Source organism: Alosa pseudoharengus, unplaced genomic scaffold, assembly GCF_046254945.1.
Source record: "Alosa pseudoharengus isolate Yale_2024_CS ecotype anadromous, Long Island Sound unplaced genomic scaffold, YU_APseudo_1.1 YU_APseudo_1.1_scf_19, whole genome shotgun sequence".
In the NCBI taxonomy this organism is placed as follows: domain Eukaryota; kingdom Metazoa; phylum Chordata; class Actinopteri; order Clupeiformes; family Clupeidae; genus Alosa; species Alosa pseudoharengus.
Window position 1 is genome coordinate 32,923,949 of NW_027468657.1, and position 19,520 is coordinate 32,943,468.

The following is a 19,520-nucleotide window of genomic DNA, read 5'->3' on the forward strand; positions in this document are numbered from 1 at the left end:
AGCTAAAGTTGAATAACTTCTCTTCCTTCTCCCTCCAGTGGTCCTCTGTATCAGCACTGTTACGAGCTAGTTAGCGTTAGCTTGCTAACTACGTGTTCTATCTATCTCAAAGCTAATGGACAAGTTACCTTCGCAACAACAGGGTGGGTACGTTTGAAACACCCATAATTGATGTTTCCTGTAGCCAATCACTCGAAGAGAACGGCTTCGGACTAGAACACTTCTACTTGTGTTCAACAGAACGATGCTGAAATGCACATGAGGAAACTAAATATTTCCTTATGTTCAAGTTAGTTCAATAGATGAGTACTATTCTGGACTGTAGATGAACAACTATTATTTCTCACGGAAAGTGATAGGTCACAAATGACTATTATATATTAAAAACATTTCATCTGTATGGGCAAAACAACGAATGCTTGGCCAAGTTGAAGAACCGGTTATTCTATTGGTAGTACTTCAAACTTAACGCATTCATTTGGAACAATGATTATGTAACTATGTATCTATTTATTTATTTATTTATTCTTCATATATTTCTTGTTTCTTTTTTTGCGAGGTTTCTACTTTCTTTCTTTTGAACCCGAGTGTATAGCTCAAACTATCTTGACGGAACGTGCGTAAGGGGCGTGTATTTGAATGTCTGACAAACGTGCTTTTTGCAGTACGCAACGTCACTCGAATGATACGCAGTGGAGAAGATCCGCAAGCGTAGCTTACCCTGCTCAGTGGGAAGAAGGGTGAAAACACACGCTCGTGGTCACACTTTTCTTTTGCCCCCATCCAGCAGAACAACGTGACAAAAACGCACGAATACGGGTAAGGATCTTCTATGCGCTGGGTCAGCTGTATAGGTATTTGATAAAGCCTTTGTTTATCGGGATGGCAGGCGGACTAGTTCGCCAAAAAGTGTCTCGGTTTTTGAAGCTGAATGTATCGCGTATGGCGCTCTTCACACTAAGAGCGGGTAAAATCGACTCCCACTGCCCACATTCAACGTGAAATATTGAGGAATGAATGGGAATCTCTTGTACAACAACCAAGCCATTTGGGAGAGTCCACTTTTAACAACACCGTGTTGGCCTTGTATCCTTTACCGAGGGCCTCAGGGGGCTGTTCGGGGATGGATGTAGCGAGGTCCCCAATGAATCGGAGACGGCGCACCCCCTTTTCATTTAAAATGAGCATGAGAATTAGTTATCTGCCTTGAGTGAGACACTTGCGATTTTACATCAATTAATATTACCGTCATATTTCTTTAGTAGCCATTGGTTTCCGACATTTTGTCAACTTAACGCATGGTCATACTTATCTTATAGCTTAAGTGAAACGGCAAATGTTTTGCAAGCACTTTAAGCATGTTGTTTACTTGGCTACAGCCTTTGCACGTTATGTGTCGCGTTGCTAGCGGCAGTGCTGCCCGCCAGAGCTAAGTTCCTGTGTAATCATGGCAGCTACGTCTGGTCAAGGCGTTGTAGCGTTAGCTACTGTAGCACACTTATCTGTCGTTACTTCGTTCCAGGGCGGTAAGTCTTAAAGAGCATATATATTTTACTGAGGATACATTTTGATACTACTTGTTTACGTTTACTGATGACAGCAAGTCGCCTAATGGTTGTACATTAGATAACTTCGAACACAATGTTCCTCGCACTGAAACGTTGCACATCTACAAACCATGGCATAGTTTGTTAAAATATGAATTACTTTTTTACGAAATCCTAACTTTAGATTTAAAGTAATTCAATCATAAAGTCATTTATAGTCAGGCATATAGGCCAATGTTTTCCCTCATGCTTTCTTAACCCCCTTCCACCTTAAGGAGAATGCATTAACAATGCATCATTTTTGGACTATAGCATATTAACACATGGCATTATCTGTTCTATATGATATATGAATGGAACTGTGACTTGGACAACTTGCTTATCGTGTCCTTTTTCTGTCTGCTACCAACATGACCTCACCTATCAAAACATGGCTATGCATAATAAGTCTGGGGCCTATCAGTTAAAGTAGTAACAACACATGTTTGGAAAGTTCATTAACATGAGGGTCTGTTGATAATTTCTTCTGTCCAGTGCTGAGCCACAGGGGTCTGCCATATATCCATGACTCATCCATGTAGGTCAGGAAGGCATCATCACTGACTGTTTTCTCTCTTAGCCAAACAAATCAGAATATCCTTGTTGGTTTTAATGATTTATGAAAAACTTCTCCTTAAAAAATGTTTTTGATGACAGTCAAGATGAGGTCCTAAGAATATTACAGGATTCTACTATATGATTAGAATAAAGGTGATGACTATAGGTTGTTAAGCTATTTTTGCATATCTTCTTGCTATAAAGCTGTGGTTGTTTTAGGCCTAAAATGATATGGAAAAATATAGTGAGGTTGATATTTAATATTTCAAATGTAGTTTGTAACATAGATTTGCTTTTTCTGTAATCTTTTTTCCCCTTTTCAGTTATATTTTCATAACATTCAGCCAGACAGAGGAGAGGAGAGAGTGAGAGAGAGAAAGACTTGCCATGTCAGGTCAAAGGAAAGGACCAGCAGCACGGCTGCGAAAATGTGCCTTTTGTAGAACCAACCGAGACAAGGAGTGTGGACAACTAATGGTGTCGGACAACCAGAAGGTGGCAGCCCACCACAAGTGCATGGTGAGGAGCAAGCAGCCAGGAAGGCTTGTCTTTGGTGGGAACAGCCAGTGGGTAAACTGACATACAGGGAGCTAAGAGAAATGGTTTGCAATGTGTAAAGCCTATCTTGTCCTATGCCTCTCTGCTCTTAGCTTTTCTCATCGGCACTGGTGACGTCTCACTCCGAAAGTGAAAACATTGGGGGATTTTCCGTGGAGGATGTGAAGAAGGAGATAAAGAGAGGCAACAAACTGGTGAGTGACAGAGGCCCAATTTATCATTAGGGACTGAAGTCAGAATGTACTCCCAGGTCATCTTCCAGTCCAGAGCATACTGTAGTCTTTCACAGAGCAGCATATTGTAGTCATTTCTGTTTTCCTTGCAAGGGCTTACCTTGACCATACATGGCATTTCTTGTTCATTTTCCAGACTTTGTTTGGTTAACCCTTTAGAGTAAACTCTTTGCAAAACTGGGTGCCAGTATTTACAGTAGATGTCAGCTCTCATGTATACCTTCATTCACATTACTCACACTGTACATTAGAGGTGGGACAAATGATCAAATATCAAAATATTATATCGGCAGAGGCTTGTGCTAACGTTCAATACACTACATATGTTGTTGATCAGATCTTAAATGGCTACAGCAACAAAAAGAAATGACCGAAGAATTTGTTGGTAGAAAACCCATCATGAGTGGGTCTGGGACACCAGACAGTACTGTACTAGCCTTCTGGAGGTGTAGTGGACCTAATTTAATGAAACACCAATGAAGGAAGGTCCCTGCTTGATAACCTCAGCGAAATCACGAAGGCTGCTCTGTTGGTGATGCTGTTTTTTGGTTGGACATTCAATCTACTGGCAGCGCATGTGGTACCTTGAAGGAGGGCTATTACGGATCCTGGGTACCAAATGCGACGGGCTTGCGACTGCAGCCAGCCAACTATGCATTGTTGTTGCATCCTGCGTCATTTTGTGTAATGTTAAATAGGCTTGATTGTTGATTGACCACTGTGTGAAATCCCCTACCTACAGCACAAGGAATCTCTTGTGTATCCGAAATAACTAGCACCAAATATTGATACTTTTACTATAATGTGCAAGTCGTCTGAACGTTTAAATGGGCCAATTTGATGTACTAGTAACTGGTTCATGACTTCTTGTGGTGGTGAGTATCAAATAAATGAGATTAAACTTGCGTTGAAGAAACTGACAGGGACAAAATCGGGTACAGTGCAAAAACTTTACATCAAATATGTTGTATGTTGCTGTATTGTAATATTATCATTATTGTAGCCCGCGTATCGTGACCGTATTGTTTTGTGAGTTACTCTGTAATTCCCACCCCTTCTTTTCATAGTTATATAATCTATTTGTTAAATGCCCTCCAATCCTCAGATGTGTTCCCACTGCCACCGACCGGGTGCCACCATAGGTTGTGATGTCAAAACATGCCGGCGGACCTACCACTACTACTGCGCCCTGTGGGATAAGGCTCAGACCAAGGAGAACCCTTCCCAGGGCATCTACCTGTGAGTGCTTGGACTTCGATATTGTTATGCTGATATGACCAGTACAGTGATACTAATGGCACTCTCTTTCCTCAATATCTCAATGCAGTGTCTACTGTCGCAAACACCGGGATGCCATCCAGGATGCCAGTGATGGTAAATTCTCTAAAGCTAAGCTTTCAGAAATCATACACATCCATTGAGATGTCTTTGCTGCAGAGCACTTTTTTAGCAAGGGCCAAAATGTAAGGTGCTGCTGGTAGTGTGGTGAGAGAGAGAAAGAGAGAAAGGCAAGAGTCCATTAGAAAGATGCAAGTTGCCAAGCAGGTCGCTGAGAATGGTTTCTTGTGTGTAAGGAAAACCCCCATTTAAAGACACTACCGTGGCTAGAGTAGAAAGTGCACAAAGCCAATGCGTCCGTTTGGCCAGGTGTGTTGAAGCGTGGGACAAATGGCCAGGTGTGTTGAAGCGTGGGACAAATGGCCAGGTGTGTTGAAGCGTGGGGGAAGGATTGAATGTCCACTCTGGCTGAGATTCTTCTGATCTGTCTGGAAGATCAGTGGATCAAGGGGTTTCTGGGAACACCATGATATCAACTAGCTATGATTACAATCTTAGAAAAATATTGAAGGAAGACTGTTTTGGAGATGCACAAACCTTGTTTTTATAAATGAATAGGAAATATAGTAGATATGACAATCTGGTCAATGGATGTGCTTCAGGCTGAAATGTGTCAGTTGCTGTGCACAACTGATCAGAGAGAAATAGTCTGACTAGTGGGAAGAACCACAAGAATAAAAGAATTGTTGCAGTTTCAAGTGGTGTTAGAAGCAGGTTGATGTTCTTGCTAAGCCTATCTGGTCTTTGTGATTCAGGTTTGACAGGTGCCCCTATCTGCTACTGTGCACTGTTGTGGTGCTGTACATCCTAAGGCTCTACCCAACTCTTCCCTGTGTGTGTTTGGTAACAGATGAGCAGGGAGCGGAGGCCAACGATTCAGACTCGTCCCCGCCAAGGAGTAGGGGCCGGGGACGTTTTGAGAAGGGCCGAATCAAAGGGGTCTCCAGGGGCCAATCAGATGATACTCGCTCAACTTCCTCCCAAGGCATGGATGACACAGAGAGTTCTTCACATGTAAGAAACGCCCATCCCAAGCCCATGTTTGACTCCACACACTTTTTTTTCCAGGTTATTTAATGTATTTGGAACAAACCTGGGGCCCGTTGCACAAAACTAGGATAAGGGATTAAGCCGGGATATCTTGGTTATCCTGGCTCAATTTATCCGTGATCCGGTTGCACAAAAGCGGAATAGGGGGCAGTAGGATATGTTATGGTATAAGTTCCAGGATCTATTTAATCTCATCCCTTATCTCAGTCAGCAGTCACCACAAACGGAAACCAATAGTTATTCCACTGCCCACTACACATTGTTATTACATATAACTAGACCCACTGTCATTATTTAAGCATTTGTGATCATTAATTTCAATCATTTTGGATAAATGATGATTTTTAGATGATGTTGCAATCATTAGATAATTAGATTGTTTCCCATATACTATAAGGCTATATATAAAATGACGGAATATTAGGGCCACAGAGAAAAAAAAGGGGTCTATTTGAGGGAGCTGTGAGCACGCACTTATCCAGGATAGGTTTCACCTGGCTTGATGAATCCGTGTCTGCTCATCCTGGCTTGGTCTTTGTGCAACAAATTAAGCCTGGACGCTCTTGTTTTGGATTCATTGAGCTCAGCTCAGTCACTTATCCTGGATGTCTTGATCCTTCTTTTGTGCAATGGGCCTCTGGACTGAAATGGGTAGATATAGTACAATTCCCCATAAGTATAAGTATATATACTCTTTTAATCCCGTGAGGGAAATTTGGTCTCTGCATTTATCCCAATCCGTGAATTAGTGAAACACACTCAGCACACAGTGAACACACAGTGAGGTGAAGCACACACTAATCCCGACGCAGTGAGCTGCCTGCTACAGCGGTGCTCAGGGAGCAGTGAGGGGTTAGGTGCCTTGCTCAAGAGCACTTCAGCCGTTCCTACTGGTCGGGGTTCGAACCGGCGACCCTCCAATTACAAGCCAGAAGCGCTAACCAGTAGGCCACGGCTGCCTCCATACAACAGAGCAACCCAATACAAGTGTAGAAAATATGATTCAGAAAGCTGACTTACATTTCAAATGGTGGTACTGTGCAGAGTTGTTTATGAGATCTGTATTTTGTTTGACGTCTGTAGTCAATTGCAAATGTTCCACATTTGATTTTTTTTCCTCGTCTTCACGTGTTCTTGCAATCAGTGCTTTTGCTTAGGCAAACCACAGGATACTGCACCCAGAAACGCCTCCAATTTTGTGTGCATGTGTGTGCTTGTCTGTCAGCGAGACCGGTCTCCTCTGAGAAGCAGCCCCAGTGATACAGGGCTTCGCTGTGGTTTCTGTCATGATGGAGAGGAAGAGAACGAGACGCGTGGTGTGCTCCATGCCGACAACGCCAAAAAGGTGGCAGCTCACTATAAATGCATGGTGAGTTATTTGCTTAGATACTAGTAATAGTTTGAGGTGGAGGCTTTAGACTGCCTTTCAAAATGCCTCCCTTTCTTATGATGCTCTACAGTATATGATACACTGTACACAACACAAAGTTATTAAAGTTATCCTTAGTCAGAATGATTGATAAAGGCATCAACTTGGCTGAGCTCAGAAAACATTGTAATAGCTTTGAAATATTTGCTGTATAAGTTCAAAGTAATCCTAGCTAAGCAAGAGCTGTGATGTGTAAGATTTCTTTTGAGGTTATATGTCAAGATCATTGCATTTATTACACCAAATATTTTCTCTTTGCCCCAAAAGCTTTTCTCCTCTGGGACAGTTCAGCTCACAACCACATCTCGTGCAGAATTTGGTAACTTTGATGTTAAGACAGTCATCCAAGAAATCAAGAGAGGGAAGAGAATGGTGAGAATTTAGAGAACTCTTGAGAACTTTTCTTCTACAACAGAATTCTACAACAGAATTGTAGGCTTTCCAAAGTGAGGTACCAGTCAGTGCTAATGGTGACATCCCTCAATGAAGACTAATAGTGTGTCTGTGTATCGTAATAGTGCATAAATAGTACATTAGTATATTAATATTACATTAATAGTGTATTGTCTTCTGCCAGAAATGCACTCTCTGCACTCAACTTGGTGCCACCATCGGCTGTGAGATTAAAGCTTGTGTCAAGACCTACCATTATCACTGTGGCCTGCAGGACAAGGCCAAATACATTGAAAACATGGCCAGAGGAATTTACAAGTAAGCAAACATAACTCCATTTTGTTGTGCAATACAGGAACTGAAAGATATTTTGACACAAAGAAGAGCTTATAAGCGGTGATAAAACTATGTGAGCAGTATATTGGAGCTTTGTCATATTCAAATAAGCTTTTCTTTCTTTAAACTGAAAACATTCATAATGTTATTATTTCTTTCAAGCTGATGTTGTTGTACTTCACAGGCTATACTGTAAGAACCACAGTGGCAACGAGGAGCGCGATGAGGAGGACGAGGAGCGGGAGAGCCGCAGCAGAGAGAGGGCTGCAGGCCTGCCCTCACAAGTCAACGGCAACTAGGTGAGACGCGCCCCTTCGCCCACGACCGCTGGCGGAATAAAGTATTCTTGAAATACAGTATAATGAACTAAATGAGTATGGCGTAGTTTAGGGTGTGATGCTGCCATGTTACTTTAATCTCAATGACCGGGGGGAGCAAAACGTGCTGAGCTCATATTGCGCAGTGCATTACCATCTTGCTAATAAGTCAGCTATACACAACTATATACAATATTTGTCTTGTAAAGCTACTTTGTGTTTCATCAGTAATTGTTATGTCCTTTTTCACAGATAGAGCTTGAGAGCAAAATTACAAGACCCATTAGGAGCTACAAGATGGAGAAAAGATATTTTTATATGGTGTTGTACTCACAAACTGTCAGGGCCAGCTCTCTCAATATCTTAAAGTTTCCTATTTCTTCTCTTTGATGCATACTTCTTCCCCATTTGTGGACAACAACCACCTTCTATTCGCATGTGCAGATAAGCACACCGACACATTACAAACATCTCTTCTGCTCAAGACAAACTCCTGGGATCTAGAGGACAGATGGCCACAGGAGACAGACAGTAGCAGAGACTAAAAAAAGAACTCCAAAACTGACCAGACACATGAACGTGAATACAAGTTCTGCGTATGATGAGACTGGACAAGAAAGCATTGTCTCTCAATGCAGCCGAATGTACTGTTCTACAATCTCTTCCTTGTGATCTACCATACAGTAGTTCTACTGGATATATTTGATTGAGGCTGCCTTCTCATTTTTATTCATTTTCTCTTCCAAATCTTGAACTTTAATAACTCTGTTGCTGTAATTTTTCTGTCGATATGATTCTTTTTTTTCTTTTGAAACGTGTATTATATTTTACTACCGTATCATAATCATTATTAATATTGCATATCAGTGGCTTCCTTTATAGTCTGAGTCAGGATTAAACAACATCTGCTAGCATGCATTTTTATTTACCCACTTGCAAGTCATGTTTCCCCCCCTTTCAATGAAACAATTCACATTTAAGCTCACATGAAACCTGATTTGCAGGGTACAGCTACTGTGAAATGATGCATTATTTTTGAAAATAGTTTTGAAACTGACCATTGGGTGGCAGCAAACTATTATTTGAGGATGTCAGCCATTTTTCTCAGGCTTCTCATTTATATTATATATATATCAATATTTATATATATATAAATTGTTTAGAAAGTTCTAAAGTATTAAGTTACAATACATTATTAGTTCTTTATCAACATTAGGTAGTAAATGTGCTATTACAAGGTGGAATTACTATTACAGTTAGAAATATTTTAATGACATGTTATAATCCTCCTAGATTTACAGTACTAGGAACAGTGGAATTTAGTGTAGGTATGAAATGTGGCAGTACACCCTTTATGTTACACAGACATGGTGTGAACAATTCTAATTATATTTAAGTATATAATGACATGGAATTTAATAGAGAGCAGATCTGTAGAAACTTCAATTGTGATGGTGACTGAGGATGTATGTTTTTTCAACATACAGCTTATACAAAATCTTTGTTTCTGAAAGAGTGTGATATGTGAGATGTGGATGCCAAGGTAGTGAGAACACCCACCCCACTGTATACTGGCAGGGTGTGGAATGTCACAGGTTTGGTGAACATGATATTGGTAAAAATTATGATACTTAGGGCAACTTTTTGAGCAATGTCTCTGGACAACCACATAACGAGTTCCATGTGTTCTGATTGTATGGTCATCATGTGCTATACTGATGATCTAGTTTTTGTTTAGAAATGTTGCCCAATGTCAATGGGAACATGCCAGAACCGCCATACTTAGGAACATTGTGTAGCATTGCTCAAAAAATTGCCTTGTATCATCAGTTTTAGAATCTGTCCCTATTGTTAAATAAGCTCTTTGCTTGAACTTCAAATGTTGAGTATAATATGTCTATCTTTACTTATCATTTTACTGGTATACACGCGCATCCTTCGCATCACAGAAAGGGTGTACATTACAGATTGTCGATATGGAAAAAACGGTGACCTAGGAAGAAAGAGCATTGTGGGTGGGGACGCTAGATTTCCTCTGCGCTGATTCGTCGCTTGTGCTTGGGCCTCGCCGCCACAGACACTGTCGTACCTGCTTGTTCACATACTGTCAGTGAACGGCACATGAATACCCTCCTGGCGGGAGATATATAGGTAATATTTTATTGGTCGCCGTTAATTCAACGTCTTCAATTATGGCAACTACCAGCCCATGTGTCGTGGTAAGTGTGTCGATGAATTATGAACAATTCTCGAGTCATTATCTGCACACAACAGAATTGCTAGCTGCTGCATGCTCCTTCCATGTAAAAGGCACGTTAAAAGGAATGTTGACAACCAAAGCAATTGCGACAGTTTCATAGCATAGACAAACGGATAGGGAACGACTTGATTCCATTCAGGGTCTAGTGAGCTTAAATTAGTTTCCTACGATGAGCTGACGCGTTGAAATACAGTTTGCTCCCCAGTGCCGGAAAAGCGGCCTCGGGAAAACACGCGTGCTGTTCTCATGGCACATGATTAGCTAGCTTTCGTCATCAGCAGTTCGCGCATGTTGTTGCTGTTGGCTTTATGGGCTGTTTTTGATGGACAATTGTGTTTATTCCTAATACCCTCTCATTGTCTTTTCTGCCATTTTATCGTACTGAAACGTAGCCTACATTCTGTCAAGTACAAATGTAATATTTACAGCATGCCTGCTTGGGTTACCATTACCTTCCAAACTAACCATGCTTGATCTCTTTGAAAGAGAGCTTTGTGATACAACAAAATGCCCCTAACAATTCTAGAACACCTGACCAACAATAAACTTAACATGATTTTCGCAGCGGTTTGGAGAAAAATATATAGGAAAAATCAACGTAGCAAAATAGTTTCCAATTTTGTCCACGCGTAGCACTACTAGCACATTGTCAAAAAAGAAAAGCTCACTGTAAATCTCAATAGCTCTATTTTGGAATAATCCCTGCCCACGTTTGGCCCTCGGGGGTCTTGTGCGGGGGAAATATTCAGAGGCAGCCGACGGTAAAAACTGGTGGGTGACCTGATGTCCCTGCACCACGTTGGCTGTGAAGCCAGAGTTATAAACAATGTTACATTTGTATCATTTTGTGTCTTCAGTAGGCCTACTTGGAAACAGCTCATTTGCCACATTTGTAACAATGTTTCAGGCAAGCTGAAATATAGTTTTATTTTTCTGCTTTGCAACTGAGACAAGCTTGTTATATAACCGTTGTTGCAGTCAATAAACCCAAACCCTGTGTGTTGTCTTGAGGAACTCACTAGAGGAGAGTGGTATGAAATGCTTGATTAATGGTGTGATTTGTAAGAAAATGGCAGGTGTATTATGTGCCATGAAAGCTATTGGTTGCACTAACACACATTACATCTCAAAGAAAGGTTAAATATATACCTCCGTCACTCTTGATACATTTAATATGTAAAATGCAAATATTATGAAGCATGAAAATGTGGACATGCAACAAAACTACATCAGTACAGTAACCAAACCTAAACCAACATGACCAACCAACATTTATGTAACTTCTCAGCTCTTGTGTTTCTTGATGCTATTTGAGGCATCATCAAAAAGAGGTTCAGGCAGTGTTACTACAGAGCTGAAGTAGTAGGTGTTTAATCTGTTTGGAGTGCAAACTGCGCCGGTGGTTGTTCATGCCAGACAGACACACCTGCAGTAGACAGGGCTGGAGTGTTGCATCTCCCCTGAGGCATTGTTTAGCTTTTTTCAGTACCAGATTAAATGTAGCATGTCTGGACCATTGGCACATGTAGGAAACCACTCAATATCTGCTCTTGAGTATCTTTGAATCACCTCCAGTGGGGAACCAGGTGTGAGCAACCCCCACCAATTGTAGTATGTAGTATGAGGGATAGACCATTCAGAACTATCCTAGACCTGTTTGCATTTGACACCTTATTCATTTGCATTAAAAGTGTAGGCAAATGGTAAAGGGTAGGCAAAACAGTATGGCAAGAGGTTGAGATGATTGTTTTTCAGACCACTGAATGTGGAGTATGTTCCACATGCCCTGTTCTCACTGGAATAACCAAGAAGAAACATATTTTTTCCTAAATGTTTCTGTTTCTTCTCCATGTCTCCTCTAATTCTGTAAATCGAGCCTGAAAGCTGTAGCACCTCTGGGAAATAGAGCATAAGACTCGCCCTAGTCACATGTTCTTACTGAGCGCTGGAGGGTCAAAAACTAGGGCTGTTTATACCGCTCAGGGAGATCTAATTTAAAGAATAAGGTTCGAGTATTCAATTTAAGTGGTGTTGAATAAATGTGTGTGTGTGTGTGTAATCGGGGATGTGAGGGTGACTACCTCTTTCTCATCAGTAAAATTATGCCATAGGATCCTTGTATCCATATAATGTCTGAAGCCCAGTTAAATTAAATTTCTCAGATTGATGGTGAATTTAAATGAGTTCTGAAGAAGTATGGGGCTAAATGTTCTCATCTGTCTCATGCACAGGCATGAGTTTAGAATAGTTTTGGCTGTGGCCATTTCCAAATGTTTTGCTTTAAAGCAAGCAGACTAGTGGTGGTAAATGAATGACCTACTGTCCTTCACCTCCTCTCCACTGCCCTGCTTCTTTACCTCTGGTCCCTGTCCTGGAGGCCTAGCATGTTAAGCCATCTAGTTTCATGCTGTGATTGTCATTACTATATTTCAGATCAGTGATGACGAGCAGGGTTATGACCTGGACCTTTTCTGCATACCAAAGCATTATGCCTCTGATCTGGAAAGGGTCTACATCCCACATGGACTCATTCTGGATAGGTGAGTGAGTCTTCACTATAGACCCATGTTAATGTGGCAGGAGGATGAATACACATTTATTTTCCAGACCTGTGTGCATCTTGCCAGGAGTCCCCAAATACCGCCTAGCTGTATCTCTGTTTTTGGAGTTTTCTGATTACAGCACACCAGCCTTCTAGTGTCAAGGCCTTATTAGATGTCCGTGTGTGAAACACTTGAATACAAATCGACTAAGTGACAGAGACAGTGCTGACTGGAGGAGAAAGCTGAGCTGGGTCTTGGCCCCCGCTGACCTGTCCCCTGACTCCCTCCACTCTTGCCAATGCAGGACCGAGCGGCTGGCCAGGGAGATCATGAAGGACATGGGAGGGCACCACATAGTGGCCCTCTGTGTGCTCAAGGGGGGCTACAAGTTCTTCGCCGACCTGCTGGACTACATCAAGGCCCTGAACCGCAACAGTGACCGGTCCATTCCCATGACTGTGGACTTCATCCGGCTTAAAAGTTACTGTGTAAGTGGATCACCCACCCACACCCACACTAACTACACCTCACTGAACAGGCGCCACATTTACGTGTGTGAGGATGATTATAAACCCAGGATTTTTCTCTGCCCTAAATCGTAATTAATGGAGTGCCTTTTTTCCACCTATGGACATTGGTATTTTGCGGATAATGTAGCATTAACAATTAATAATAATGTAATATGAAATAATTCCTTAATATGGTCCTAAAGTTCTCAGTTAATTCTGTGAGCTTTTGAAGATCACTTCAAATGACTTTAATTTGACTTAACTTACTTAATCTTTGAACGTCACACCAACTATTCTTTGGATAATCTGAACATTACTTGTGATAGATTTAGGTCATAATAATGTTCACACATACACCAAGCAAAACAGAATGAAAGTCTTTTTTTTCCCATTATTCTCTTAGAATGACCAATCCACTGGGGAGATTAAGGTGATTGGTGGAGACGATCTGTCCACACTCACAGGGAAGGTAAGCATGATAAAAAAAGAAACTTTTAAAATGAAAAACTAGCAGGTCGTGAAGGCCTTCAGCTCATGACTCTGTAAATATATAGATTGTTTCAGTGACCTTAAAACCTAAGGTGATAAACTAACAAACAGGCAAACTGGGACAAGACATAAGATAGGGCAAGAATACATGTTAAACATTAACAGATGTTGTAGATAACGCAATATTACTAAATCTTTTCCATTTGCCCATGTTTCTACAGAATGTCCTGATTGTTGAGGTATGTATTAAATTCTGGATTGTGCGTATTTATAACTAATTGGTTAACAAATGTCAGGATCATTTGACTTCACATGCTGTTTTTCTTGAAGGACATTATTGACACTGGGAAGACAATGAAGACGCTGCTGGAACTACTCAAGCAGTACAATCCAAAAATGGTCAAAGTTGCAAGGTAGAGGCAAACTTTTGATGCCACAATTGGCAGGATTTTTCCTGGGGTAGTGATTTCCACCGGTTGAAATGAATTATGAAGTATGAAGGTTCAGTCTGTGCTTTAGCAATAAGAATGAGTTTTTCAGGAATTTGGGGTGATGCATTTTATTATTACTTCACTGTTCACTTTAATCCATGAATGTTTTGTTTTTACAGTCTATTGGTGAAGCGGACACCAAGGAGTGTTGGCTACAGACCAGACTGTGAGTGGGATTATCTCAACGTTTTCTTAAATAATAGCAATTTAAGATCATTATGCTGCAATTTAAAAAATATATATTTTAGTTCTTAAAAACTATTCAGTTTTAAAAAGTATTCAGTCAAAACAATTATCCCTGCAGTGTTGGTGAGTGACCAATCAATTAGTGGTGCTGTGGAGCTTCTTGAATTAAGGTTTTACAGATGACTGCTTCAACAGTGCAAGTCATTATCCTCTTGGAAAAGAAGTCAAAGTGGTGTTGTTTTTTCCTTGCCAGTTGTAGGATTTGAAGTTCCTGACAAATTCGTGGTGGGATATGCTCTAGACTACAATGAATATTTCAGAGATCTCAATGTAAGTATAAAATCTAAATTTCTAGACTCACTTTTTAAAAATCAAACCATAAGCGCTGTGTTACCCGTCTGAGAGACCATTTTCCTACTCTCCCAGTAATCATACTGTCTCTCCGTTTCAGCACATCTGCGTCATCAGTGAAACGGGAAAAGAGAAGTACAAGGCGTGAGGAGTCCAGCACTTCCTCCTGTTGTACAGCCGTCTATCATTTGTTATTATTGATGCTCTTTCATTGTTTTCCTTTTTTCTTTTTTTTGTGCTCTTCATTGTGGTGCTGTAGCTCACCACCAGTATGCAGGTTTTCCACTCAGGGGTCAGCGGTGAGGTGCAGAAGGAGAGAGAGAGAGAGAGAGAGAGTGTGTGTGTGTGTGTGTGTGTGTGTGTGCGTGTGTGTGTGTGTAAAGCTAACACAGTACCTCACATTGGCTTTGACCTTTTAGCCCATCCAGTCTGTGGCTGCCATACACACAGTTTAAACCCTCAGCCTTCACCCTTCAGTGGTCCTCACAGCCTAGTGCTTTTCAAACGTACACTCGTGAGCATGTGTGCAGTTCTGTCCAGGTGAAAACACAAAACTTCACAGGAAGTATGGGTCACCTTATAATTTACTTCATTGTGACTTTGAGTTTAAATTCATATACATTGCATTTTTTTTATTTTAAGTAGATGTGCACAATTCACCAGACATTTAAAATTATTATATGAACTGTTTATGTATAATTAAGTAAGTATACTGAATCCAGTATACCTCATTTGTACAGTAATTATCACATTTTGAGGGAGGTACAAATGGTAATTTTAGTTTATTCACAAAACTCACTGAAAACACAATGAAGTGTTTCACTGTAACAGTGGCTTTGTGTTTGATAATGCGTTGAGATTTTTATGCTGGTATATGTTAGCTGTTGAGACAACCTTTTAAGGATTTTTTCATGGAAGTGTGTAAGTAAAATACCTGCATTGTGATCATAGTCAATGGTATTGCAATTTCAGTTGCTTGCTTATTCTGCTGAATATGGCTTCATGTTGAGAGATTAGTGGTGGAAAGTTTGTTTCATCTGTCAGACTACAATACAAAACTGTACATTTCAATTGGTCTTACTGGAGTGACTTAAACCTGGAGTGTTTTATTCCAATTCCTGAAAAAGATTGAGCATTTGTTTCATTCAGACTCCACAAGGCCAACCAACAAAATGTTCCTCTGATGCATATGCAATGCTTTTGTTGTTAGATTAGTGATGGATGACCATAGACAACCTGATTTCAGCGTGCAGAGGGCAACATGGAGCACATGGAGATATTTTGCATTATGCCTCTAGTGCAGTGTTTCTCAAAGTGTGGTCCGGGGACCACTGTTGGTCCGCAAGCTGTCCCAAGTGGTCCGTGAGCAGACGTGAGCAACTTGTGATGTAAATCCAAACAGTTTTGCAACATGCCTAAGTAAACTACGCCAGTTTAAATCATATGAATCCTCTGACACAATAAGCAAGGTGCAAATACAATAAGCAAGGTTCAGTGAGTAGGCCTATTGTGTAATATACTGCTGAAGTAGATCTACTTTTTTATTTTTAACTAGGTGGTCCGTGAGGTTTTTTTTTATTGGTTAACTGGTCCTTGGTCTGAAAAAGTTTGAGAAACACTGCTCTAGTGAAACACTGTTGGGTTTTATAGAGCTCTTGAAGGAGAGGATAAGAAACTGATGTACAGTATATAGCAGGTGATGGCATGGACAAAACTGCCATGATGGTGATTTGCTTAAGTAAAGAATGGGCATTTGATAAACGAAATATATGAAATCAGTAATGTTGGGCCTGCCTTTCACAATGATAAAATGTGAGGAATAACCTTCAGAGAGCCCAATAAAAAATGTGCCATCCATGACAAAAACGGACATTTACCGACCTAAATTAAATGACGGACAAAGTCAAGCACCAAGCTCTGTCTCTCGTGCATGAAGTAAAGCTATTGTGTAGAATGTGGGAGTGTAGAGCTAACCCATCAGTGTTTGCCTGTAGGGTATTACTGTATTAAATTGGCAAAAAGATTTTTCCTTAGTTTAAGTTGGACTTGACTTGTTGATTGGAATTTCGATTAGGGCCCCATAGTTACCGTATTTTCCGGACTATAAGTCGCACCAGAGTATAAGTCGCACCAGTCAAAAAATGTGTCATGAAGAGGAAAAAAACATATATATAAATATAAAAACAGTCGCAGGACCAGCCAAACTATGAAAAAAGTGTGACTTATAGTCCGGAAAATACGGTAATATTGAAAGCAAACCCGTCATAACTGAGATGTAAGACCCTTTATTAGTAGACATTAATAGAGTAATCATTGTTGTCTTGCTATTGATTCCTATTGAAACCCATGTGACCATTGTCTGCAAAAATACTAATTCCTGCCACATCATCAAAGTTGCAACAACTAAGAGAAGGTGTGGCATTTGTAATCTACTGAAATGTGAGAATGCATTTGAAGCTGAAAAACATTTTTACATGCAGTGTGCAGTAGCAGTGAGTTGGGAAAGCTTCCATTGTGGTGCTGCTACTCTTAGTCTCTTAAAGGTGAAAGTGAAGAGCCATCAAAGTCTAACTTTGACTTTTAAAAATGCAACATGTACTTGTTCTCTACAAGTAGTACTGAAATGTGGACACCTGCTTCTGAAATAGCATTCCCAACATATGCTTGAAGTAAAGTTTCCAAAGATCATACTTTTAGTACTTAACGTATAATTCAGCAGATACAGAACATGAGCAATCTGTTGATAACTCTACACTTTGATCTATAACTTTAATTCTTTAATGCCAAATAAAGTGCACATCTTGATGCCTCTAATGCAATTTTGTGATGGACATACATATGATGCTTGTGTTAAAAAGGTGTTTGCATACAAATCTACATGCTTCTGTGGATATTGTTGGTAAACATATAAACGGTATGACTGACGATAACTGGTTTTAAATTTATGCTTAGAAAGAAGGTTTGTGGTGCCTTATCAATGTTGGTTATGATCATGGTAGAGTGATGACCAGTTGTGCATAAACCTTTTTGTGTTTACTTTACAACCATCCAATTTTGTTTGTTTTATTTTGGTTATTTACCACAAAGTTAACTGGGAATTGGCTGTTGAATTTATTGTTTAAGTAATGGTTTGACAAAATTACAGCCTGTGTGGAAATGAACATCCCATCCCCTCCTAAATAAGTAGGGACTTACAGCCTTGTAAGATACTCTTTCTATGATCAGAAATAATCAATAGAGCTGAATGTATTCCCTATGACTGAGTAGGATGCTTGTCTAGATCCACTCTTAGCTTTGCATTAAATCAGTAAAAACAACCATTTCATAATAGGACTGGCACCTGTCCTGTAAGCTATATGGTTCAATATGTAATCATGGAGTTTTGTTTTGCTTGTTTTAAGGTCCAAAAAACTCATCTCCATCTATATCCTCTGAAATCAGTCTAAAAATTAGTTGATTTAGTCAGGGTGAGAAAACATGTTATATAGACTATGAATGCCATTTGGAACAGACAGCCCCTGTAATATTTACTGGGATATTATGTGAACTTGAACAGTTGTGACACACCAAGTACAGAATCATGGTGTTTCAATATTAGACCACCAGTGCACGAATAAACAATATCAGAGCTTCGGTTGTGTTTCTATGTTATGTGTCAATTGTTCATATAAATTAAATGACTGGTGTCTATTGTGCTGATTACAAATCACAAAGAGTTTAATTACAATAGCCATATGTTGTTTATTTCTCAATCAAATATACATCCTACTACACATCTTCATAATATGTTTGCAGTCCATGCTTGTTGACATTGATAGGTCTGACTGGAGCAGAACAGTAACACTGGATAACAGACTAAACTCAACTCCAGTATTTACGTGCTGCTACAGCACAACCCATGAGGAAGTAGAGCTTCACTTCAGGTAGATCTCTTCAAACGGCCAGCTGGCTGTAAGGACATGCTGACACTAGAGCAGCAGCTCCTCATGGTCTGTATCACCATATCACTACAAACCATGACGTGCTGCTACCACAGCAGGTCAGCCACTTTGCACAAGTGGCATTACTATTGAGATGGACTGGACATCTTGATGGGTTAAAACTTAAAGGGAAACTTGGCAGGATTTCCCCCTCTGCTGTTAAAATTGTGCATTATGCTATTCCAAACTGTGGGAAAAGGTAACAATAAAGCACATGGATTTGTTTACAAGCTAGCGAACCGTTAGCATAAATTTGGCAGAACTATGTGGATGTTACAAGGTAAGAAATACAATTTAAAACGAGTTTCTTGTTTCTCACTTCTCTTTCCGGGATGGTAGTCTCAATGTTGCAAGGTTGGTTTTCCGCCTGTGGACGCTAGGCGCAGCGGGGAAAGTCACCATTTTCACCGGAACAGGTCATTTAACCATCCAAATGATTTCTAAACGGGTTTATTACGTTGAAATAGTTGCCAAGTTCCCCTTTAATAAGGTCTACCACAATTAATAACATCAAAGTGGCTTAATAAAGTCAAAATGCATTTTGCACATTTAGGTTGGGCTACACAGCATATTAAGCATGGCACAAGTTGAACAGGATATCAAAGTATTTAGTTTATTGTTCAATAAAAGCATACAACTTGAAATGGCGTTCACTCGCAATATTAAACTGGGTCCCTAGCGCCCCCTGCGGTACGTTGATGGGACAATAGATTAGAGATTGTGCGGTGCAAAACTTATCTTCAGACAGGCCTCGGCATGCTTGTCCTCCACTCCCTTCGGGCAACGAGGACCGTGCTGCTTGAAACTTGATATAGATAAATACAAAGTGAGCTCCTGTAAATGAGAAATTATTTCATTAAATAGGTCTATAATACATAGAAGAAACACTGAGGACGTGCAAATGTGTGGCTAT

General features: G+C 40.3%; 2 protein-coding genes across 3 annotated transcripts; both read left to right on the forward strand.

The window, feature by feature from the left end:
* The first annotated feature begins 1 nt into the window (after position 1).
* On the forward strand, positions 2-8,726 carry phf6 (PHD finger protein 6). 2 transcript variants are annotated; one of them, XM_076292463.1, is made up of 11 exons: positions 2-819; positions 2,468-2,663; positions 2,795-2,896; positions 4,041-4,174; positions 4,263-4,309; positions 5,124-5,287; positions 6,549-6,692; positions 7,020-7,124; positions 7,330-7,463; positions 7,666-7,780; positions 8,051-8,726. In XM_076292463.1, exons 2-10 carry the CDS (start codon positions 2,532-2,534, stop codon positions 7,778-7,780), a joined length of 1,077 nt encoding a protein of 358 aa, XP_076148578.1. In that variant the 5' UTR covers positions 2-819; positions 2,468-2,531; the 3' UTR covers positions 8,051-8,726. The 2 variants fall into 2 exon arrangements, with proteins under 2 accessions (XP_076148578.1, XP_076148579.1); XM_076292464.1 differs by lacking the exon at positions 2-819 and adding an exon at positions 860-2,297.
* Positions 8,727-9,848: 1,122 nt separating this feature from the next.
* hprt1 (hypoxanthine phosphoribosyltransferase 1) lies at positions 9,849-15,698 on the forward strand. The gene is made up of 9 exons (XM_076292466.1): positions 9,849-10,017; positions 12,492-12,598; positions 12,906-13,089; positions 13,514-13,579; positions 13,821-13,838; positions 13,930-14,012; positions 14,210-14,256; positions 14,530-14,606; positions 14,728-15,698. The coding sequence occupies exons 1-9, from the start codon at positions 9,991-9,993 to the stop codon at positions 14,773-14,775; spliced, it is 657 nt and encodes a 218-aa protein (XP_076148581.1). The 5' UTR covers positions 9,849-9,990; the 3' UTR covers positions 14,776-15,698.
* The last annotated feature ends 3,822 nt before the right edge of the window (positions 15,699-19,520 follow it).